The sequence below is a fragment of the Erithacus rubecula genome (genome assembly GCF_903797595.1).
Source record: "Erithacus rubecula genome assembly, chromosome: 3".
NCBI classification, from domain to species: Eukaryota; Metazoa; Chordata; class Aves; order Passeriformes; family Muscicapidae; genus Erithacus; species Erithacus rubecula.
In genome coordinates, this window is record NC_136689.1 from 46,825,994 (window position 1) to 46,851,577 (window position 25,584).

Below are 25,584 nucleotides of genomic sequence, written 5' to 3' on the forward strand. Positions count from 1 at the left end.
TATAAGAAGAATCTGGAATCTGGAAAAAAGTATCAAATTGAACGAAGAGCAAAAACATTAGTTTTAATTATAAAAGATGTCCAGCAAAATGATATGGGAAATTACTGGTGTTGGATAGCGAAGGGTGATTGGTGGGGACATGGAATGATCATGGTATACATGAAAGAGAATAGGAGAGTACGACATGTGACAGAAGTTGGAAAAACACAACAAGAATTGGGACAAGAAAACTTAATAGTGGGATTAGTTAGAGATTTTGGGCAAGTACAAAATACTACGTCCATCACTGCATGTTTACCTTTACCTAAAGCGGTGGGAGATCCAATACCATGGGGCATCATTCCCGTTGGGGAAATGCCTCCAGTAACCATAAATGGGACAAAAAGATGTAATAAAGTGATGCGGAATCATACTAAGATGATAGAGGAAACCCATACAGTTCGAGGGCAATGGTCATCGCCGGGACGAAGGAGTGAATGCCTAAAATTACCAAATGCAGTTTATTCAAAAATTGGCCGATTCAAGGATGTAGGATGGTGTTCTTATGACATAAGGAAAAAAAGACAAAAACCAGTCACTGAATATTCTTATGAGATAGTATGTCAAGAAGGGAGGGAAGAATGGGAACAGTGGAAAATGATTTGGGGTCCCAGCTTGTTAGAATCTTACAGCTACATAGGACCAGTACATTGATGTGTCGAATGGTCACGCCAAAGGGAACAAGAACATTTAGGAATGTTAGGGACTGAAGTAGTAAGACGGGATTGAATGACCCCCATACCTAGCTGGAATTGTAGCAAAATCATCACATGTGATAACCCTGAATCCCAAATTGGTTTAGTGCCAGTCCGGATACTACTAAAATGAGGCTGTGAATGTCAAAGATATAATCATACAATAACAGGTGAAATAAAGGGGGCTTGGAAAGATTGTCAGGCGACTACCGTCAGGAGTCCAGGGCATTCGGTGTGGGTAATGGGGCACGGACAATGGACTACCCATATGCCCATTAACGGCCCAGTCACAGATTATGTTAGGGGTCCCTACGCTCTGCCCTTTCTGGAAACAGTCTAAATTAACACAAAAAGAGATACAGTCACGAACGAAGAGAGAAACAAATGAGGTGGCAGAAGAACTAGGACTGGGAGATGAAGATGAATGGCATGAACCCTCATCAGGAGTTAAATTTGGATGGGTACTGGAATCCCTGTTTGCACAAATTTCTACATATAGAAACCGGGAGATGCTGTACAAATTATTGGGACAAACTGAGAGGTTAGCTGCAGTTACAAAGAAAGGATTTAGGGATCTAAACTTACAGTTGCAGGCAACAACAAGAATGACAGCCCAAAATAGAATGGCATTAGATTTGCTCTTATTAAAAGAACACGGAGTCTGTGGATACCTCCAAGGAAAGGTTGATCATTGCTGTGTACATATCCCAAATGTCACAGAAGAAGTAGAAAAGGACATAAGTCAATTGGAACAAATTGAAACAAAAGTGCATGAAGTCCAGGAAGAAGCTGAACATAATTGGGTAGGAGCACTAATTAGCTCCCTAGGAATCCAGGTCTCTGGTTGGATATCATCAATTGTACAATATGTAATAATGATTGTGTTGATTATTGTAGTCTGCATGATTATGTATAGATGTCTTTTAGGAATGATTGCCAGAGAAGGAACTCATACTCGACGTGTCATGAGAGCACTAACCTGGAAAGAAGTAATCCTGCCAATTCGAAGAGAAGACCCACCATCCTACTTAGAAACCATTACTTGAAGAATTGAGCATCCTTGCAGAAAATCTGAAGAATGCTCAAAAGGGGGGAGTTGATACCGAAATAACGAGAAAAAGAATTAATGTAGATATAGCAATAGCAGTAGTTATGCTAAGGCTTAGAAAGCAGCAGTTCACAAGCGGGCCCTGGGAAACAGGCCTGGGAAACAGGCCTGGGAATGTACTAAGAACTACAAACTAATAATTAAAGGATCTAGTAAAGCATGCAGAACACAATGAAATAATAAACGATAAAGGTTAATGTATAATCAATGATAAAGGGTTCTGGTGGTGGGAAGACAAGCAAGGGGGATTAAAGGGGGGTAGCCTACAGTTTTGAGTAGACAAGCATGTAGAATTTATGACTTTTAGGAATAATATCTACAAGATTTATGTAGCTGTATTGTCTTGAAGAATGTGTACTTCTGTACGTAGACCACTTTGTAAAAGGATATAAAAACCTGACAAAAAAGGGGAACTGCGGGATCCTGATTTTGGACGCTAGTCCACAGGTTTCCCCGGGCCCTTGAATAAAGCACCGCATAAACTAACTCTGTTAGTTTGTGTTTTGTTTGGGCATCGGGCAACAATCCTTGCACGGTGGAAGACCAAACGAGCCACGACTTCCTCTGAGCGGGGGCTGTCGTGAGAAGCCAGAGGGACAGGACGGCGCCTCAGGACGCGGGGGTGCCCCTTGCGCGGACGAACGCTGGTTTTCCAAGTATCCTGAAGACACGGCTACGACATTTTAAAAAATGGCACTCTATACACTTCCCGCTACGGAGGTAGCTCAGAGCCATTCCAGAGCCACTTCCTGAACGTTCCCGCACTGAGACGGACGCACGGTACCTCCCACCCCGCCACATTCCATGCTGCGGGTCGGGACGGGGCAACGGGTGGGACGACATCCCCCACGGGCGGGACGGTCTCGTTTCGATTCCCCGAGCGCCGTGGATTTGTTTAGATTCCCCCACTCCCACAGTGACGCGAGCGGCGGGGGCGGGACGCGGGGCAGAGGGTTTAAGGGCGACAAGCGGAGCGGGCGGCGGCGGCTGGGGACGGGCAGTCAGGTAGGTGTGCTTCTTCGGCCACCTCTTGTACCCTCTCGCCGGTAAGGGGAGCGCCGCTGTCGGCCACCCGCCCCTCGGTCCGTGCAGGATGCAGGGGTGCGGAGGGCGAGCCGCCGCGTCGGGAGCTGCCCGCGGCTCCTGCGCTGCTCCATCGATGCTTCGTGCAGCGCGGCGGCAGCCGAGGCCTCCTGGGGGTGGATTCTCGTCTCGGTGGAGCTGGTGGGAGCTTCCTGCATATTGGAGCAGTTCCGGAGGGGGGATGTACTGCCCTGACGAGGAGCGTGAATGCGGGATTTGGCGTGTGGGTAGCGGGGGTGGCTGTGCTGATTGGGAAGCCTGCCAGGGAATGTGGGGGGTGGTTGAAGGAAAATGAGAAGAGTGCATTCTTGCTCCGGCCACGCATCTGGGAGTGGTGTGCTTGGCGCGTAGGAGTTGGGGGAGATGTGATGCCGTGTTCGTTCTTGCAAAGAAGAGAGAGAATTCCTTTAGCATAACCCGGAGCGAAACTTTGTCTTCGGTGGTTTTGGATCCTTTCTCTGAAAAGCACTTGTACAAGGTCGTGGAGTGGTCACTTATCAAAACAAACTTTTTCAACTGGAAAGGAGTTTGAACAAAGTGTGCACTGCAGAAGAATAAATGCAGGAGGATCTTTCACCAGCTTTTTTCTAATGATTTACAGAGAATTAACTTCAGATTTATTGCGAATGGGAAGAGCTGTTGCTTTCCTATGAAAACATGCCAGAGGGAATATCAGTGTTTTTTTTAACAACATTCAATTAAATTTGTCAGGCATTGGCTATGTACTGCACAAGCTTTAAAACCTTGATGTTAGGGCAGTCTTGGTGTTTTGGTCTTGGGGTGTTTTTCATTTGTTTTTTTCCTCATTCCAGTGTCAGTACCCTCTGGAGTGAATCTATACAAAGGAAGTACGAAGGCTGTTTGTTGCTGTTTCTCTTAGCCGGTCATAGATTCATAGGAAATATTGAGTTGGAAGAGACTTATCAGGATCATTGAGTCCAAGTCCCAGACCCGCACAGGACACCCACCCTAATGATCACATCATATGTCTGAAAGTGTTGTCCAAATGCTTCTTTAACTCAGACAGGCTTGGTGCTGTGACCATTTCCCTTGGAGAACCTCTTTCTGATATCCAGTCTAAAACTTCCCTGAATCAGCTTCAGTCCATTTCGTCAAATTCTGTGGCTGGTCACGAGAGTAAAGAGATCAGTGCTGCCCCTTTTCTTTCTCTGATGAGGAAGTTGCAAAGAGATCTCCCCTCAGTCTCCTTCAGGCTGAACAGACCAAGTGACCTCAGCTGCTCCCCATACAGCTTCCTCTTCAGACCCTTCACGACCCTTGTGGTGTCCTTTAGATGCTTTCTGACAGCTTAATGTATTTTTTATTTTGTGGTGCCCAAAATTGCACATAGTATTCAAGGTGAGGCCACACCAGTGCAAAGAAGAGCAGGATGATGATGGCAGGAACATTGCCAGGCTGAGCAAACAACTGCAGGAGTGTAAACAACTCTCTCTTGGACTGAGTTAGGTCTTGTATGGCTGAGCTACACTAGGGATTTCAAGATTGTTGTTATTACAGACAGAAAGATAACTTTTCCTGTGGTTGTGAGGTTTTAGTGGTTTTTGTGTTGACACAGTAATGACACTGTACAAACACAATATTCAGCATGCTTTTGCATTATTTTTTTATATAAAATGGGAAATGTATTTTCTTAATTTACTGGAAATCATAGGTATTTGTATGTATAAACAGATGTGGTTCTTGAAATGACATGACTCAACCGTACGTTTTCTTAGGTATGACTTATTACTGGTAGGTTACAAAGAGGGAAGAATCATTTGAAGCTGAAGGCAAAGAAGCCTATTTTGTTTCCCTTAACAAAACAGGATGTGCTGGGGAGCAAAGCCAGAGCTGTTGCTGCTGTAAGCTGTGAAACAGTCTTCAGGGAAGGCTGGTCACATGTGCTTGGCCTGAGTTCAGTTTGCAAGGAAAGGAGGAAGGATGTTCTGAGGTGTCATCCGGTTTTGACTGGGATAGTGTTAATTTTCTTCCTAGTAGCTGGTACGGTGCTGTGCTTTGGATTTAGGATGAGAATAATGTTGATAAAACACTGATGTTTTTGTTGTTGCTGAGCAGTGCTTATCCTAAGTCAAGCGTTTTTCAGCTTGTCACACCAGTGGAGAGGCTGTGTGAAGGCACAGAAGGCTGGGAGGGGACGCAACTGGGACGGCTAACCCAAGCTGTCTGAAGGGATATTCCACACCATAGAGCGTCATGTTGGTCTGTTTTTGTTGTCCATGGGTGTGAAACTCTCATTTCCTAGGGTCTTAAGTAGGTACAGAGCTGGTGTCGTGGGGTGCGTGCACCCATTTCCTCCTGTGAAAGGTGTTGTCTTGTTCCTAGTGATGTGTTTCTAATGTCCATTTCCTTGTTATGCCACTTCCTTGCCTAGTACCTTTCAAACCACAAATCCCTGCTCTAAAGATTAGTAACATTTCAGTGTCCACTTCTTGAGGTTTTGCATGGATTTCTGCTTGTCAGCAAGACTGCCCCAACTTCTGACTGGGTTTGGGTCTTGTTTCTGTGGTCCTGTTTGGTGGTCATGCATCTGAAGAAAAAGTGAGCTGCCAAGCTGTGTCAGCTGTGAGTTTGGTTGGAGACATCAGGTGGCCTATCAATAACAATTCCTTTCTGGCAGTTTGCACAATTAGAAAGCAACATACAGTGGTAATCTGAAAAAGGACCACCTTGGGAGGTCATTCAGGCTAGTTCTGCCCAGAAAAGGGCCCTAGCTCAGTCTTGTGTATTCTGCTTATACCCCTTGTTTCATTCAGAGCTTGCACAAATCTTCCCTTTCTGGTTTGGATGTGGTATTTGAGGTGTTAACAGGCCTTTGAGACATCTGTGCTAATTGCATCCTGGGCTGCATTTGCCAAATGTTGATAAGGATGTTTGTCTTATTTCTGACAATGTCTGTCCCCTACAATCATTGGTTTACTACAGAGCACTTTTCCAAGGAAAAGTTTGGTATAAAATGAAGAGCAGCCTGAGATGTTCTGTCTCATTCTGTCTCTCTCACCCCAGCCATTTAACATCTTTTGAAAATACAGCCAGAAGTTAGAAGTCTCACAGCTGGCTTCCAAAGTGCGGATATATTGCTTGCCTGCAGACCCAGGTCAGGTGAGAGTTCTTTCTCAATAGTGAGAGATGCTTTATGCTGTCAAGGTGTGCTGATTCGGTGTGGTACTGCATCGGTGAAGCTACAGAACAGTAGCCTGAATTCCCCTAATACTGTTTCTGCCTGAAAACTTAGGAAGGAAGAGTATCTAGAGAAGCAAAATTCTGGAAGTGGTGTTGATGGTTGCCTGTGATGGAGGTTGTGTACAGGTCTCCAGTTCAGACTGAAACAACCTGATAAAATGTTCTCTCTATTCACTGGGAAATGGTTTTCTTTGTCTTTTTAGAAGCAAACAGCTCCAGAGATGCATGATGTCTTTATCTTTGGAGTACTGTGATTTGTAGGATGCCAACTGGCCATAGAGCCCAGAAGCAGTAAACAAAGTTCATGTGGTCCAGTTTGTGCTGCGTTCAGGACAACATTCTGATAAGAAGCTATCCCTAAAATTCTCTGCTTGCCCTAACCTAATCGAAATCTGTTCTAGAATCTCATTCATTATTTTCCAAGTGATGCAGGCTTTTATTGGGAGCAAAGGGTTTTTGGCACTTCCAAGGTCGGGTACAAATCTGTCAAGGTGACTTCTTACAGAATATAATTTCTTTTCTTGTTTTGTAGGACTGAGTGAGAATCTATCTAGATAAGGCTATCTCTGTCTGTCTGAATATATCTCTAATGATAGGGATGTCTGATAATGAGGTGTCTAAATTAGAGGCTCTTCATTTGAGTTTCTCCAAAATGAGGGCTGAATATGAGATCTTCACGTTCATTGTTGTCTTCTTCAATATCTCTCTTCATGAGATACTGGCTGAACGTTTGATTAAAATATTGTTCACATAGTCACAAATGCTGCTATGACCTTTTTCAGACTAAACAAATCCATGAGGATGTCCACGTCTAAATTTCAACTTCTTTCCTCTCTTCTACATGAGATTTTCAAATGTGTCTGCTTGTAGCCTGGTCATTTCTAAGCTGTTCATTTTTGTCTCTGCTGTTTCTTCAGGATCTCCTCTGAAAGTATAGGTGATCTCCAGATTTTTCATTTGATTTTTCATTTTCAGCATGCCTTGGAAAACTGAGAGAAGTAATATTTTTCCCTGCTTTTCGCCATCAAGGTTAGGCTTATGCACACTGAAAGGAGACTGTGTTCTCTAAACACATCTTTAGTGTCTGCTGTTGTCGGGAAAACAGATAAAACTGGCTAGCAGGCATAGCGCTGCTGTAGTTGCAGACACTTACAGCCTTCTTGGCCTGTATTTTTCTTCATTAACTGGGTCTGCTCTGACATTCACATATGTCTATATCAGATCATGAAGAAAATGTCATTTGGAAGACCTGAATGAAATGTCCTTTTGCTGGGTGACTGCAGGGCTGCCTTCACAGATCATGCCAATGGTGGGCATGCAGCTGCAGGTGTCCCTCTGGTATAGCAGAAGGGGTGACAGTTCTGTCTTGGCGGCATCATGCTCTTGGTGCCAGCATGCTTTTGTTGAACAAGAGCTAATGGAACCCTGAGGTTTCCTGTTGAGAAAACATTAATTATTCTAATGCTGATGAAATGTATTTAGTTGTAACTCAGCCACAGTGTAAATGCATTGTTGGACTTTTTCTCTCCCTACCTATTTCCAATTTGTAATGTCTGCCTTTTGGGTTAAGGAGGAAGAAGGAATGATTTTCCTGCATAATAGACTGAGGAAGGCACGGGTCTTTAAAAGTCAGATTTCCTGAAAATAGGAGGATTCTTATTTGTCCCCATTCCTTTAATTCAGATGCAGAGCTCCTTACATTGCTGTACTTCATTTATTCCTTGCGTTATGGAAACCTGCCGTGCCTGGAGAATAAAAATATTCTACCACTGAGTAATGCCATAGGGATGGATCCTTAAAGCTTAACTTTCAGGATAGAAAAGAATTAAAAACATGACTGTGAAGACCTATGTTTTTTTTCTGTGAATTAAACAGTGTCATGCAATTTCTCTTTTTAAAATGTGCAAAGCAGATGCAAACAGAAAAACCAATGGCTTGAGTTCACTCTCAGATTTCTAAAGCTTTTAGCACTGCCAGCTTCAGATGTTCAGAAAGCTGGTCTCTTGAGACCCATAGCTGGAGTAAGGAGTGCAACACTTTTCAATAGTGACAAATGGCTTTTCTGGGCAGTCTCCATTTGTGTTTTCAAAATTATCTTCTGAAGTGAGAGGAATCAAAACTTAGCATTGTAACCACTCTAAAACTGCCCTGCTTCTGACAGCAGTCTGAATGAAGCAGTTCCATGGGACACTGACCAGAATAGTAACATAAGAGTTGATGACACTTAAAGAAAATGGGAATTTTTACCATTGGCAGGAGTAGGGTTTGGAGTAGATTGTTTCTGCCTTAGCTGTACAATCTTTTGTTTTAATTCTATGAGTGAAAATTAATGTGCTTCATTTTGCTGTCACATTCTTGCTGGTGGTCTCAGGAGTCATAAAAAAGTACACAGTTGTCTGTTTGATTTTTTGTTTCTGTTTTTTTTCTGTGAATGATAAGGTCTCAACAATGCACTGGGAAGGGTCTCCCAGACCTTAGGATGTCCCCACACCTTTATGTGTTTCATAGAGTCCGTAGTTTAGGAGAAATGTCTGCTTTGTGAGGGAACCTCTGTCTGTCTTGGATAATGTTAAATTTTCGTCATAGGAGCCGGTATGATGCTTTAAATTTGTGAGCAAAACAATGCTGATAGCACAGTAATGTTTTAGCTGTTGCTGAATAGTGTTTGCCCAGTGTTGGGGCCTTCTCTGTTTTTCACTCGGCCTCCCAGTGAATAGGTTTGGGGTGCACAAGATGTTGGGAGGAGGCATGTTGGGGGTTAGGTTTCTTTTTTTCCTTCTTACCTATTGAATTTTTCCCAAGAGTTGCTGAGAAACGCTGACTGCTGGTACTTATGGTACTTGAGAAAACAAAGAGTTGGCTGGGCCCAGGTAAAAGGAGGGCAGGGGCAATGCTCATTCTCTTGTTCCAGCTACGCTCAGAGATGCTGTTGCTTAGGGAAAGGAATTTGTCATAACCCAGCCCGGAGCTGCTCCTGCTGCTCCTGCTGCTCCTGCTGCTCCTGCTGCTGCTCCTCCTCCTCCTCCTCCCTGGGACCTTATTAACACTTTCCTCCCTAGAAGAGGCACCTGTGACCATCAGCTTGGGTGCCTGGTGTGAGAGTCTGTCTGAGCCTCTCATCTGTTTCTGCCCAACGACCCTCGCCTGAGGCCTGTGCTGGCCAGGGATGGGAGGAACGCCAAGTAACTGTTCCGCAGGTGATGCCTACCAGGACTGGTTTCTCATGACAGCTAGTCACGGGGCGCTGACTCAACAAAGCTCCCACAGATGGAAGAACAATGGGCTGGTCCAGTATGGGGTACCCTGCGTTTGTCCCTAACGTCAAAGACGGTTTGGTGTGCCTTGAAGCATCCTGTTTCCACCTGTTCCTCAGGGTAACGATCTCCACATACAATAGTCCATAAATCTTCCCACCTTTTGGCCAGAAGCCACTTGCTTTGGGAAAGGACTATAAAAGTGACTTTCTTTAAGGAGACCCCCTGAGGTCTCCCCAGACGGCAATAGACATCTATTGGCTGGTTCCACAAGTCTGCCCGTCTTGGTAGCTGTAATCCTGACACCCCTTTCTCTCTCACTCTCTCTCTCTCTCTCTCTCTCTCTCAATGCCCCTATCGCATTTTGGTTGGCACTAAATAAAGTGCATTTCTGCAAAAGTAAACTGGTTTTGTCCCCTGCTGTGTCTTTTGCGCTCTGAGATCCCTAAAAGAACCCATCATGACCCCCGCTTGGGTTGGGCAGATCGTGACACCCGGGAGTCGTGAGCCCACCTCTCCCTGCCCTGCTCGGAGCCAGCTGTTGCTGCTGCATCCCCTCCACTTCTTCGACACCACTCTGGGTTTCTCTGCTCTGGAGTCCCACAACCCCTGCCCTGCCGGGACATCCCGGCAGTTTCACCTGCTGCCGCAAAGCTCTCTGATACATCTCCTCCACCAGCCCGGGATCTTTTACTCATTCCTGCCATTCCAGCTTAGTGCTCTTCAGAGTCCTTCAGGGCACCGGGATCGACCACCCCAGGGCTTTGAGATGCAAAGCCTCTCCTCCCTCCTGTCCTGTCTCGGCTGAGAAGGCTGTCACAGGTCCCTGGTTCTGTTTGTTACTAATTCCATTGTTGTTGTTTTGTTTGCCTTGGTGTACATAGTAGCAAATAACTGTTATTCTTGTCCTCATATCTTTGCCTGAGAGCCACATAGTTTCAAAACTATAATAATTCTGAGGGAGGGGGTTTACATTCTCCAAGGGAGGCTCCTGCTGCAGACAACCGTCTTTTAAACTGAGACAGGGCACAGCTGGACAGATGATCCAAACTGGCTGTAGGGGTAGTCTGTGCTGTGTGGCATAATGCTCAGCAATAATAATGGGGAGGAGGGGGCTTAGGGGGATTAGCCTTCTCTGTCTTGGGAGCTGGATGGGCATTGCATGTCAGGGAGGTGATTAATGGTTGCCTTTGCATCACTTTCGTTATCTTTATCTCTTCTTCCAGGTATCTTTTGGTTACTGAGCAATTTTTATCTCGACCCACAGTTTTTTTTTGGTTTTACTTATTTTGGGTGAGGGGATGCAAGCACTTAGCTCTCCACTAGGGTTAACCCACAGCACTCACCCCCCAAAAATCTTTCTATATCCAGTTATATACAGATACAGCTGCAGCTTTTACCTGTGCCAGTTAAGGCAGAGTCGTAGACAACAGTTCTGTTTAATGCTCCTCATACTCAATACAATTTACATAATAGGCCCTCAGTTAGTCCATTGGTTTTGAGTTAAAATTGTTTATGCTGCAGGAAGATGTTGGGCGATGGCAAGACATGCTGTGCTAGTCTGCATGACAATTCTTTTGGATCATTAACATAGATAGATGTCAAATCTGTATGCCAAATGTATCTCTGGAGTCTACGAACTTGAATATAGTTGCTAAAGCCTGCAGCAGATGTCCCAGTTTTTTAAACGATCTTCACTTTGAAGTTTGACTGGGAAACTTCAGTTCTGGAAAAGGATGAGCACTTATGTTCTGGTGAAAATTCCTGCTGCCTGGAAGGGGGAAGGCATGCCACCTTCTGAAGAGGGAGTTAAATTCCAAAATTTCTCAGCACTGGATGTATTGGAAAGTCCTTTTAAAATGCTCATTGCTACTTCTGCTCTATTGTGGAAAAAATAATCTTTTAAATATCTTGTAAATACCTTTTATTTGTACTTGTACTTTTAGTATATTCCAAAGAAAAATAAGATAAAAATACAATTCTGGGGAAAAACATCACACTGAGTAGAAGCTTAGCTTTCTTTAAAAAAGGAAAAAATCCTGAAATTAAGCTATAATTTGGAAAAACACCAGTTCATGTGTATTCTTACTTGAAAAAAACTCCTGTGTAGCTTACCTATTTTGGTATTATTATTTAGAAAATAATTTGTCATGCTTTCTTTTGATAAGGAATTTAAATCTAAAAGAATACACAAAAGATGAGGCAGAACCATCTTTTAGCACTTTTTTCCCCCTTCATTCTGTTGCTCTATTTTTTCCTTTTTTCCACCTTAATAATGCTCATACAATGCAGTGTAAAAGAAGTCCTGAATATGTCATGAGTAAACTTGATTGGCCGGCTGGAGAAGTAGTATTTTTAAAGGATATACTATATGCACATTGCTCAATAAAGTGATGATTTAATTTGGAATATTATTTAATGAATAAAGGTAAAAATTACCCCTCTAGCATGACTGGTTGTTATACCTCCCCCAAGTAGATGTGACCTCTTTTTCTTGAGTTTAGTTTTTATCCAGGATTTCGTCTGTTCTTTGTGCTTCCTTGGAATTAGTAAGCTGATGGTTTGATTACAGACATCGTCATGGAGTGTTTATTTGGAGAATGAAGACATAACTTCTGACATGTCATTTCCCATCTGCCTGAAGCAGTGTGGGTCTGAGCTTTATGGTTTCATCTAATTTTTCTGCTGTTGCCTCCTTAGAGTTTTGGGCTGCTGCTCTCCCATCTGCTTGGTGCACTTGTGAGCCTGACAAGTGCTTTTTGTGCTTGGATAACTGTGAAGTGCAGTGCCATCCGTAGCATGCCTCATCATACCTCTGCTCACAAGACAGTACTATTTCAGCCTCATCATGAGGAGTACTACAGAGAACATACTTCAGTAAGGTTTCTTACTTTATCTGTAATTCATATACTTAAAAATATCTAGTTTGCTCTGTTGTCAAGAGATCTTGCAGATGATATTTTATTCTTGAGTTTAGAATTTTAATGATGAACTAGTTTTTCAGTAAGTTCCAGTTGATCAACCTTTGTTTTCCTTGGCCACATCCTGTATTTATTTTAATAACTATCTTAACTCTGATTTGAGGTCCTCAAGCACTATTTATGTTACAATATTTTCTTGCAGTAATTAAGTTTCTAAGCAGTCCTGTATACATTGGATTGTTGAGTATCTAGACTCATAAATAAAAAGCAAGTAAATTAGCTTTGTTTTTAATTAATTGAAATGTATAGCTTCATGTATTTCTTAAGTATATAAATGCTGTTTGATTTCTCAGATATTTCCTCCTGCATTGAGTACGTGCTCACACATTGTGGTTATTTGGGATCTTAATTTAAAAGACACAGATTAAGACCCAAGAATAAAAACGGAAAGCAAATGCATACCAGTGGTAGATCTGGTTAGCTGAAGTTTATTAAAAAGTAGATAAAAAGTTGAGGAGACTTCAACAGCAAAGATGAGGCTGTCACCAGAGCTCTATTTTACTAATTCAACTGCAGAAAACAAAGATTATGTGCTCTTTTGTCCTTCTTTTCAAGTATGCAAAAATTACAAAAACTAAAATGAAAATTTAAGTCAATTTTAGGGAAAAAAGTGTCTCATAAGTCAGTTTTTTTGCTTTTCCTTAGCATGGATCCCATTGCATATGCACAGTTGAAGAGGCAAGCTGGGAACCAGGATTTTAAAAATGGAAATTACTCTTTGGCCATCAAAAACTATGATGAAGCGCTACAAACGCTTGGTTATTTAATGCAATGGGTCCCGTAAGTATTCTTGAATTATGAGATGCAGACCATAAGACAAGCCTTAAATATGTAAATTTGTACAGTTGCACAGTTAATTCAAAACTCTATTTTTTGACTTAACACTTTATTTTCTTGTATCTTTTTTTCACACTCTTTAGTGTACCAGTTTTATAGTTGTTCTATTCCTTACATATATATGACAGATTAATTAGTGACTTAAATCTGAATTCTTTTACATAAACATCAATGTTTATTAGTGTTATTAATGATTTATTATTGAGTATTATCTTAAGTACTAAATATTAATTACTATTGTTTATTAACACTCCTGTTAATCTAATTTAACACCAGCCACTCATATGTTTTAAATGTGGATTTTTCTGTTGTCTTCTTCAAATAGCAATACACTAAAATGCATTTAGGTTTTTTTTTTTTTGGTGTTCAAAATGTGTTTCCATACCACAGCTTCCATTCATTTGTCTATTTTCCCCCATTCCTGGCTGTTGGCTTTCACTGAGACATATGTAGGTGTATTGAGGTGGTCTGAGCTTTTGCTAAATCCTCCTACTTCCTTATTCCTTGGCTTGGCATTCTGCTTCAGAAGAAGTTGGATTATCACTACAGGTATCACTATGGTATCAATAGGATATCTCTAAGACATTTCATAGCCAATATTCAAATATTTATTATCTTTATTAACTGCTACTATTTTTTACCTCTAATTTTGTCAGGTGGGAGATACATGCAGTTTTTTAGTTTATGCATATCACTAACTATAAAGTATGATCCTTTTTCAATAAAATACTGAATAAACAGTAATGATAAAACCATATCTTTAGGTGTTCCCGGGACATAGCTATGTTGTTGTGCAACAAATCAACTGCCTTGTACTGCCTGGGCAAATGGAGGGATTCAATGGTTTTAGCCCACCAAAGCTTACAGTGGGATCCGGAGTACGTTAAGGTATTCAGATGCTTAAGCTGGCAGTTTTTGCATGCCTTCCTTGTTTTTTTTTGTGTGGGTTTTTGTTTTTGGTTTTGGTTTTGGTGTTTTATTTTTTGTTTTTTGTTTTTGTTTTTTGTTTTGGTCTTTCGGTTGTTTTTTTTTTTTTTTTTTTTTTTTTTTTTTTTCTTAAATTTAATAATGGTGTAATTTTCTTCATTTTATTATGCTTTTGCTTTGGGCCATGATGAGTAAATCTACTACCAAATTCCAGAATCAGGGTTTGATTCTATACATAAGTATCAGATTCATAGCTGTAACAGAATTTTTAATGAAATTAAGCAGCTCTCTCTTGCACCACAAGATGCTGGTTCTCTCTGGGTCCTGATGTGAGAGTTACCAATGCTTTCAAGAAATGTAACTATCAATATACTAAACAAGGGTTACAGGTTAATGAATCTCCAGTTCCTGGGAGTGGTACTTGGCGATCAAGGTCATATTGTATTTCCAGGGGACAGAAGAATACACTACACTTGGCTTGTGATTAAATACATGTTGATTATGTACATCTTGACTCAAATAGCAATCTGTTAGAAATAAGTAGGAGTTGTATAGTATTTATGATGTGGAGTCATTCACTTGGATTGGCTTTTATGTGCAATAAACAGTTGTCTGGTCTAACCATTTAAGATTCCCAGAGCCTTTAGTAGAATGTTTTTTTATTTAGATACAGTATAATTGCATTGAAATGCCCATTTAACTTGTGCTGTGTTGCAACATGTGTCATGGATTGCAGTGCAGGATGTGACCAGAAATGTGTATTCTATCAGCATGTGTTAAAACCAGGCGGGGCAGTGACCCTTATCTCCATGGTGTGTATTATCTGGTAATGGGCCATCTTATGATCAGGTGGGGCAATCACTTTATTTTTTCCACAACCCATCTTCCCTTCAGGAAGATATCATCTGCTGCTGGGCTGTTAAGTCCCACTGTATGACTGATAAAATTACATCATCCTATTGGGAGATGCTCCAGCCAGGAGGAGGAGCCAAGCCTTTCCTACCTAGATAAAAGCTGAGATTTTGAACAGCAAAGTATCTTCTTTCCACTGGATTCCAGAGGAAAGCTGGACATTTCCACATCATCCCAGGACCTTCAAAGGAGAACTGCACCCTTCTACAGGAGCACTGTTTCAACTGAACCACACCTGCCACTGCAGGAGGACTGTAGCCACTACCAACACCCTGACTGACGGGGTGTCAGGTTGTATTCTGACTCTGTCAGTGTTTTGGGATTGTTCTTTGTAATACTGTACTTCTATTTTAATTGTCCTAGTAAAGCACTGTTATTCCTAATTTCCACATCTTTGCCTGAGAGCCCCTTAATTTCAAAATTATAATAATTTGGAATGAGGGGGTTTACATTCTCCATTTCGAAGAGAAGCGTCTGCCTTTATTGGCAGACACCTGTCATTCAAACCAGGACAGATTTTGGTGACCAACGTGGGGCTTGAGGGCATCAAGGGATAAAAGGAATAGCAGTTCTTGAGTAAACTAATTTTTGTGTGCTGGACATAGAAAGCTTATTAGGTGGCATCATGTGGTCTAGCTTGCCCTGGTTTGGGTGGCATGTGGTTGTGGCTATATTTCTCCCATTTGCAGGCCTTTATCTAAACATGGGCCCTATAACTAAGGCTACTGTGTCTGTTATCCAGTTCGCTTTATGGGTTAATAAGATGAGGAATTCATGATTTTTAACTTCCTTTAGAAGGCAGGTACATGGATTCAGTGCTATCACACACTAACTGTACGTTTTTGGTGTTACTTTAATAATGGTAACTACTGTAAGGGAATGATACCAGGGAAAATTTTCTCCCAACCCTTCACCCAGGTTTTTGGGTGTACCCCACCAGTTTTTGAAGGGCTCAAATCTCCTCTGAATGCTAATGATATCATACAGTGGCTGGTCTTACTGATAGGCCTGTTCTATTTACCATTCAGAGATAAGAAGATATTGGCTGGGTGAGGAACCCTCCCCCTGCCTAAAGAGGGAGAGTCTTTTGGTGCTGCAGTGGAACCCATAGATACTACATCTGTCCAGGTTCCAGCTGAACCGCAGGGGCAGCCACAGCTAGCAACAGTTGCCCCTGTGGAAACTAGAAAATCTAAGATGAAAACAAAGCACCTAGATAATAAGGATAAGAAAGGAGTGCCATCACAACCAGCAGAGGAGCCAGAGGTTGAGATCATCACCAAGTTCCTGTCATACAAAAATCTCCGTAATCTACAAAGACATATGATGGGGCCATGAGATTACTTGGCTACTTGGGGTCTGGGACCTTATGGGAACAGGTGTTCAACTGGATGAAACTGAGGCAAGGAACTGAGAACCCTTGACCCAGGAGTCAGGTGTGGATCAGGTATTCGTAAGGGATCCACGCCTCCTTTCCCTCTGGGAACAGCTGTTAATGAGCGTGAGAGGTTTGTTCACAGAGAAAGAATGCAGGAGCACTATCACAGAATGTGCTGGAAGACCTGTGAGGAGGGGATCCAGCAGGTGAGAGAAGTGGCAATATTAGAGGTACTCTTTGGAAGGGCCTGACAATGATCCTGACAAGGTCAGGTGCACAGGGCAGATGTTATAAAATCTGGCAAACCTAGGGCCATCTCAATAGACCACTTTTATTGTAATGATTAATGCTGATAACAACCAAGAGACGTAGGTTCTGTGGCTAACAAGCTCAGAAATTTTGAGTATGATGAATGGCCCAATGCAGTCCAATGTCTCTGCTGTCGTCAAGAGCCTCCAAGAGGAGATGAGGGAGATGAGGGAGGAGATGAGGAAGATCAGTGTGGCACCAGTGAGAGTCACAGGCCCCAAATTTAGAGTCCAACGTCCCCCAGGAAGGGAGAGAGGGTACACCCCAAGAACTGATCTGTGGTTGTTGCTCTGTGACCATGGTGAAGCCGTGGGAAAATGGGATGAGAAACCCACTTTTGTCCTGGCGGCACGGGTGCGTCAGCTCAGGGAGGGAAATGCTAACCAAGGAAGTTTTACTAAAGTGAAGGTAGCCTCGACCTCCCTTAACCAAGGTGCTGGGTATTACAGAAGGGAAGATAATCTGTCAGCCTCACTTGAAGGAACCTCTACTATGTATGCCCAGGAAGGAAATAATAGCGAGGGATAGAGGGGCCCTGCCTCTAGCCAGGGAGAGGCAAGGGATGACAGGATCTATTGGACGGTGTGGATCTGATGGCCTGGCACATCAGAGCCACAGAAACTTGAGGCATTAGTTGATACTGGTTCAAAGTGTGTCATAATACCATCGGGACATGTGGGAGAAGAATCTGTTTCCATTGCTGGGGTAACAGGGGGATCACAGGAATTGACTCTGGTGGAAGCTGAGGTGAGCCTGACAGAGGTGACAAAAACATCCAATTGCATCTGGCCCATGTATTCTAGGCATAGACTTCCTGTGGAACGGCTATTACAAAGACCCAAAGAGGTTCAGGTGGACTTTTGGAATAGCTGCTGTAGTGGCAGAGAGAACTAAGCAGTTGAACACCTTGCCTGGACTGTTGGAAAACCCATCTGAAAGTGACAGAGCAACAGGCATCAATTACCACCTTGATGGTGCACCGCCGGCAGTACCGGACAAATTGAGATGCTGTGATCCCCATCCACAAGATGATCTGAGAGCTGGAGAGCCAAGGGGTGGTCAGCAAGAGCCACTCACCCTTCAACAGTCCTATCTGGCCTGTGCGCAAAATCTGATGGAGAATGGAGACTGACTGTGGACTATCATGCATTGAATGAAGTGACTCCACTCCTGAGCACTGCCATGCCAGACATGCTAGAACTCCAATACGAGCTGGAGTCCAAGGCAGCAAGGTGGTGTGCCACCATTGAAATTGTCAATACATTTTTCTCCATTCCTCTGGCAGCAGATTTCAGGCCTCAGTTTGCTTTCCCCTGGAGGGGCGTGCACCTGGAACCAACTGCCCCAGGGGTGGAAACACAGCCCCACCATCTGCCATGGATTGATGCAGGCTGCACTGGAGAAGGGTGAGGCTCCAGAACATGTGCAGTACATCGATGATATCATTGTGTGGGGGAACCCGGCAATGGAGGTATTTGAGAAGAGAGAGAAGATCATCCAGCTTTTTCTGGGAGCCATCTTAACCATTAAAAAGAGCAAAGTCAAAGGACCTGCCTGAGAGATCCGGTTCCTGGGAGTGAAGTGGCAGGATGGACGGCGCCAGGTCCCCACTGGGGTCATCAATAAGATCACTGCAATGTCTCCACCGACCAGCAAGAAGGAAACACAAGCTTTCCAAGGTGCCATAGGCTTTTGGAGAATGCACATTCCTGAGGGCCAGATTGTGAGCTCTCTCTACCTGATTACCCACAAGAAGAACAATTTCCGCTGGGATCCTGAACAACAGCAAGCCTTCGCCCAGATCAAGCAGGAGATGGTTTATGGACCTTGGCCCAGTCAGGATGGGACCAAAGGTAAAGAATATGCTTTACTCTGCAGCGGGGAACCATGGTCTCTCCTGGAGCCTTTGGCAGAAGATACCTGGTGAAACTCGAGGCCGACCCCTGGGATTCTGGAGCCAAAGTTACAAAGGGTCTGAAACCAATTACGCTCCCACAGAGGAGAAAATCTTGGCTGCCCATGAAGGAGTTCAAGCTGCCTCAGTGGTGATTGGCACAGAAATACAATTTCTTCTGGCACCCCGACTGCCAGTGCTGGGGTTGATGTTTAAAAGAAAGGTTCCCTCTACCCACCATGCCACCAATGCCACATGGATCAAGTGGATTGCCCTCATCACACTGCGCGCCTGTATTGGCAACCTGAATAGCCCTGGGATTTTGGAGATAATTACAAACTGTCCAGAAGGTGAAGATTTTGGTCTCCCTGATGAAGAGGAGCAGGAGCAAGTGACCTGGGCCAAAGAAGCCCTACCACACAACCAACTGCCAACAGATGAAACACGCTATGACCAATGGTTCCTGCCACGTTTTGGGGATGATTTGGAAGTAGAAAGCAGCTGGATGGAGCCCTGCATGACAGATTGCACAAGCTACCGAGGAAGAAGGTCAACTAGTTGAACTGAAAGCTGTTCAGCTGGTCCTGGACATTGGTGTAAGAGAGAAGTGGGAAAAGCACTACCTTTGCACTAACTCTAGGATGGTAGCCAATGCTCTGTGGGATTGGCTGGAAAGGTGGAAAAAGGCTGACTGGCAATGTAGAGGAAAACTAATCAGGGCTGCTGATGAGTGGAAAGACATTGTCACTGGGGTAGAGAAGCGACCCGTGAAAGTCCGTTATGTAGATGCCCATGTCCCCAAGAGTCAGGCTAATGAGGAACACCCACACAGCAAGGTGGTAGATCAGTCTGCACAGATAAAGATGTTAAGGATAGACTTAGATTGGCAACACAAGGGCTCACTGGGTCCACGATGCCTCAGGCTGTCAGGGCAGAGATGCTATAAATGGGCATGAGACTGAGGTGTGGATCTAACTGTGGACAGTATTTTTCAAGTTATCTGTAACTGTGAGATGTGTGCTGCCATTAAGCAAGCCAAGCAGGTGAAGCCCCTCTGGTATGGGGGGCGGTTGTCCAAACATAAGTACGGAGAGGCCTGGCAGATTGACTATATCACACTGCCTCAGATCCGCCAAGGCAAGCACTATGTGCTGACCGTGGTGGAAGCCACCACGGAATGGCTGGAGACCTACCCTGTACCTCACGGCACTGCTCGGAACACCATCCTGGGCCTGGAAGAGCAGGTCCTTTGGAGGCATGGTACCTCTGAAAGAATTGACTCAGACAACAGGACCCATTTCAAGAATGGTCTTATCAACACCTGGGCCAGAGAACATGGCATTGAATGGATATATCATATCCCTTACCATGCACCAGTTGCTGGGAAAGTCGAATGGTGCAATGGGCTACTCAGGAGTACCCTGAAGGCGCTTGGTGGGGGAACCTTCAAGATTTGGGAAACAAATTTGCAAAGGCCACCTGGATGGTCAACACCCAAGGGTCCATCAATCGAGCTGGTCCTGCTCAGTCTGAACCCTTGCACACAGTGGATGGAGACAAACATGTGGTACACGTGAAAGGTATTTTAGGAAAAACCATTTCGATTAGTCCCACCTCAAGCAGGGACAAACCCATCTGTGGCATTGTGTTATGGGTTAATGTTTTAACTAGCTCCTCTCCTTGCCTGCCCCCCCCCCCCCCCCCCCCCCCCCTCCCCACTGCCATGCAGCTGCCGGCCCCTGCCTGGGGCTGTTTTATCTAGGCTGCTGTTTCGGCTAGCCTGCTGCTGCTGCTGCTGCGGTTTGGCTGCTGCTCACTGCTGCCGTCACTTTAGCTGCCCCCTGACTGCTTTAGCTGCCCCCCGGCCACTTTAGCTGCACCCCAGCTGCTTTGGCTGCCCCCCCCCCCCCCCCCCGGCTGCTTTTGGCTGCCCCCCTGCTTTGGCTTGTCCTAGGCTTGCTTTTGCTTGCCCTGGGCTTGCTTTGGCTTGCTTCCAGCTGCCCCTCCCCCTCTCCCCCTTCTCCCCGTCCCAGGGATTTTCACCGGCTCCAGAAAACGCGGATCTAGACTTCAGGGACCACCTCTGAAGGTCTGCCCGGGAGGCTCTGCCGTCCTTCCCGGCAAGGATCGGCCGGGTCCGTCTCATCTGGGTCTGTGCTGGAAAGTGTTTCTTTTGTAGTTTTGTTAATAAATTTTTTTTTTTCCACTTTCCCCTGAAGAGAAATTCTTTCCAAGCTCGGTGAGGGAAGGAATTGTAAAGGGTGCGGCGGGGGGAGGGGGGGGGGGTGGCCCTTTAGAGGTTTTTTTTTTTTCCCCCAGATTTGTCCAAAACTTGAACAAATTATTTTGGTAGCCCGTACGGGGAAACCAGAAAAAGTGGAAAAAACTTTAATCTAATAATATTTTGTTTTCAACTGTTAGTATTAGTATGTCTATTAAATCCATAATGTCTTTTATTGTGGCAGCTTGCCTGTATGTGTGGTTGTTAAGTTTCTTTAAAGTGTTAATACCGTTTTAGTCATTGAGTTTGTTTACTTATCCGGAGATAGCTCCTGTGTTGTCTTTAATACGTAGCTATTGTATTAAAAGGGTATTAACAAAAATACTCATCGAGCTAGGCTTGGTGGCAATGGCATACAAGAAATTTATAAACATGTTAGAATCTGCTTCAAAAATGTATAAATCATGGTTTGTGTTATTTATTAGAAGAAAAGCAGGCAAAAAAAAATTCCTGCCTTTATTTCCTTTCCTCTCCAATGAATCAGTTACATCTTTATTAAAAAATATTCTAATCTCCCTAAATATTAAAAAAATCATCTTTCTAGCAATTAATTTAGTAAGTCTTTGTTACATCATCTGCAGTTCATATAGAATAAAGACCGAAATTTCTAAAAAGGCTGAAAAGACTCCTAATTTAAAAGTCAAGCTAAGCAAAAAAAATCTTTAGTAAAATAGCAAATAGAAAAAAATAGGCCAAATTTTAAAAAAATTTTCTGACCCCATAATCTGAAAATTTCCACCTAAACAAATTCAAGATCCAAAGTTGCAAAATACTTTAAAAAAAGTACCAAAATAGTTAAAAAAAAAAAAAGCAGAATTTTTTTTTGCCTGCTTTTCTTCTAATAAATAACACAAACCATAATTTATACATTTTTAAAGCAAATTCTAACACTTTTATAAATTTCTTGTATGCCATTGCCACCAAGCCTAGCTCAGTAAGTATTTTTGTTAATACCCCTTTAATACAAAAGCTACGTATTAAAAACAACACCAAAGCTATCTCCGAATAAGTAAACAAACTCAATAACTACAACAGTATTAACACTTTACAAAAACTTAATAACCATACATACAAGCAAGCTGCCACAACAAAAAACATTATAAATTTAATAAACATGCTAATACTAACAGTTAAAAACAAAATATTATTAAAGTTTTTTCCACTTTTTCTAGTTTCCCTGTACAGGCTACCAAAATAATATGTCAAAGTTTCGGACAAATTTAAAGGAAAAAAAAAAACCTCTAAAGAGCCCCCCGCCCCCTTTACAATTCCTTCCTTCACCAAGCTTAAAAAAAAATTTTCTTCAGAAAAAAGTAAAAAACCCTTTTTTTATTAACAAAAATACAAAAAAAAACACTTTCCAGCACAAACCCAAATAAAACAAACCCAGCCAATCCTGGCCAAAAAAGGCGGCAAAGCCTCCCAAACAAACCTTCAAAAGTAATCCCCAAAGTCTAAATCCGCATTTTTTAAAGCCACCAGAAATCCCTAAAACAAAACAAAAAAAAAGCAGCTAAAAGCAAACCAAAGCAAGTCCAAGGCAAGCAAAAGCAAACCTAAAACAAGCCAAAGCAAAAAAGCAGCCAAAAGCAACCAAAAAAAAAAGCAGCCAAAGCAGCCAAAAAGCAGCTAAAGTGGCCAGAAGGCAGCTAAAGCAGCCAAAAAGCAACTAAAGCAACAGCAGCAGCAAGCATCAACCAAATCGCAGCAGCAGCAGCAGCAGCAGCAAGGTAACCAAAAACAGCAGCCTAAATAAAATAGCCCCCCAAAAAAAGCCAACAGCTGCATAGCAAAAAAAAAAAAAAAAGAAAAAGAAAAACCTAGTTAAAACATCAACCCATAACACATTGTCTTTGCTCAAGGACCTGGTTGCACTTGGTGGTTAATGCAGAAAGGTGGGGAAACCCATTGTGTACGTCAGGGAAATCTAATCTTAAATGAGCACTGTGTGTAAGATTTCATTATGCAGATGGTCATAGAATAAGGTGTGGATAATGTCTTGGGTTGCAGTGCAGGATGTGACCAGAAATGTGTATTCTATCAGCATGTGTTAAAGCCAGGCGGGGCAGTGACCCTTATCTCAGTGGTATGTATTATCTGGTAATGGGCCGTCTTATGACCAGGTGGGGCAATCACTTTATTTTTTCCACAACCCATCTTCCCTTCAGGAAGATATCATCTGCTGCTGGGCTGTTAAGTCCCACTGTATGACTGATAAAATTACATCATCCTATTGGGAGATGCTCCAGCCAGGAGGAGGAGCCAAGCCTTTCCTACCTAGATAAAAGCTGAGATTTTGAACAGCAAAGTATCTTCTTTCCACTGGATTCCAGAGGAAAGCTGGACATTTCCACATCATCCCAGGACCTTCAAAGGAGAACTGCACCCTTCTACAGGAGCACTGTTTCAACTGAACCACACCTGCCACTGCAGGAGGACTGTAGCCACTACCAACACCCTGACTGACGGGGTGTCAGGTTGTATTCTGACTCTGTCAGTGTTTTGGGATTGTTCTTTGTAATACTGTACTTCTATTTTAATTGTCCTAGTAAAGCACTGTTATTCCTAATTCCCACATCTTTGCCTGAGAGCCCCTTAATTTCAAAATTATAATAATTTGGAATGAGGGGGTTTACATTCTCCATTTCGAAGAGAAGCGTCTGCCTTTATTGGCAGACACCTGTCATTCAAACAAGGACAACATGCCAGTTGTCTGCTTTGAACAAGTTAACTCCATTGTGATTCTGAGCTGGTACAATCTAATTCTGGGTGAATATAAACATGTTCAGGTGCTGAAGAATATATGCATTGTGGGAAATACTGCAAAAATGCAGTGATGTGGAAACATAAATATATATTCTGGACCTTGTGATGAAAACCCCCCAGTCTTTTCCAGAGGAAGTTAACATAGAGCTGCTGAAAGTATGTCTTTCATCTTGTATTTTTTTCTAAGCTTTGAATTTCAGGATTTCACTTTAATATCTGTGATAATATCAGTAACATTGTGAATTTCAAGGGATTAGAATAGAATAGTTTATTTCACTTTTTGTTTTTAATCTGTGTATCAGAAATAGTACTGCATGTAAAATTCATAATATAATGAGAGAATTTACAAAAAAACCCCTTTTTTTGGTAGTAAATATCTCTGAATATTTTCCTAACATCTTTTTTCTCTTTTGTTTTCAGGCTTATTATAGAGCTGGCCACTCATTCATCATGTTATCGAAGCCTTATGAGGCAGTTTCTATGTTCCATAGAGGTCTGGTTCTACTTAATTCTTCTGCACATCGATCTCAAATTGCTGAGTTTATTGCAGGAATCTTCATAAGCGTTAATGGTAAACTCAAATTAAGACCTTAATTTTTCTAAGAGCCTTTCTGTAGTGATGATGTCACTTAGTAGCATGTCCTTTGTGAGACAATTCCTTTGTTCCTTTAGTACCTCAGGCCTGTTTTAGGATTATGAATATATCAAGGATGTGGTGAACTTGGTCCAGTTTGTATATAGTGGATGCCAACAATCTCAGAATGCTGAAGGAAAGTGAGTTGTCTCAAGTCAATTGTGGAATAGTTATAAAAGCTCAAAATTTACTTTTATGATTGGAGATTTGGAACTCTAGTTCGCAGAAGCTTTAAGTGGGTTTTGTCCAGACCACCCTGTTTTTCTTTCAGCCAGGTAGATTTGAAAATAATTAAAAGATAGTCTGTTTAAACTTTTTTACAGTGAAGTGTGGAGGACTTTCCCTCAGCTAGTAATGGACAGCAATGAAAAGAGGAAATTTGGCCTTTTTATTGCATTGTGTGGTTTTTTCTTCAGCAACACCCACTGTCTGTCTCCCTGCCCTCTCCTCAGTTTCTCCTTTTCTATTTGCTTTTTAGTCTGTTTAACATGCTTTGTATGATGGGCCTACAGGCATGCCAGGAGATTTCAGGTTTGCCTCTGTTGCCTTTTGTTGAGCCTGTAGCCCCATGTTAAGGTCCTTGATTAGTTGTTGCAGAATCAATTGACCCATAAGTGAAAGGCAGAATTGCTGTGAGGTTCACAATGCCTTGGGGCTTTGAGGTGTTTCTTGAGAGCAGGGATTAATTTTTCCCCTTCTTTAATGAAGTCTGGCCACTGATAAGCAGGATATCAGTTGGGTGACTGGCGTTTCTTATCCCCCACTGGGCAATTCCCTAGGTATTAACCAGTGCTAAAATTATTGCTGTGCAATGAAGTAATTTAGTTCGACACTCCAACCTTTGAAGAAGTGCTGTGTATGTCAAATAGTTTTTTCTATTGCTTATTCTTGCAGATGAACGAATCTTGCCACCAAATTTCCCCCCTGTGTATGATTATATTTTCAGTGCACATTTTGATGCACTGATTTGGCAAGCAGTGATAGAAAGGCTGGCCCAGAAAGGCAAGTGGCGGGTAAGTTTGTCACTGTGTCATCACGTTACCGTGTCACCTCCCACTGCAGGTTGGGCACTCACGTCTTACTACTTCAGCATAAGCTCGTGTTACTTTTAAAAGCCAAAACTGTGAATGTATATATCTGCCTGGTTCAATGTCTTGATTTTTAAGACCTGGGAAAATGCTTTTAGTGATAAATAATTTCTGAAACTTATTTTTGAAAGGGATATGATGGACTTGTAATCCTGCCTGTATCTTGCTGCTGTCTGTTGTCTCTCTTACAATACCAC

General features: G+C 42.8%; 1 protein-coding gene across 5 annotated transcripts in view; it reads left to right on the plus strand.

The window, feature by feature from the left end:
• Positions 1-2,759: 2,759 nt before the first annotated feature.
• Positions 2,760-25,584, plus strand: part of TRANK1 (tetratricopeptide repeat and ankyrin repeat containing 1) — a 70,712-nt gene continuing 47,887 nt past the window's right edge. For 4 of the 5 annotated variants that reach the window (XM_079302559.1, XM_079302562.1, XM_079302563.1 and 1 more), the window contains exons 1-5: positions 2,760-2,847; positions 13,007-13,141; positions 13,963-14,086; positions 24,086-24,236; positions 25,194-25,312. In XM_079302559.1, coding sequence (XP_079158685.1) covers positions 13,008-13,141; positions 13,963-14,086; positions 24,086-24,236; positions 25,194-25,312 — 528 coding nt within the window. In that variant the 5' untranslated portion in view covers positions 2,760-2,847; position 13,007. Of the gene's footprint in view, positions 2,848-13,006; positions 13,142-13,962; positions 14,087-24,085; positions 24,237-25,193; positions 25,313-25,584 lie in introns of those variants that run through there. The other variant, XM_079302561.1, reaches the window with a different exon arrangement.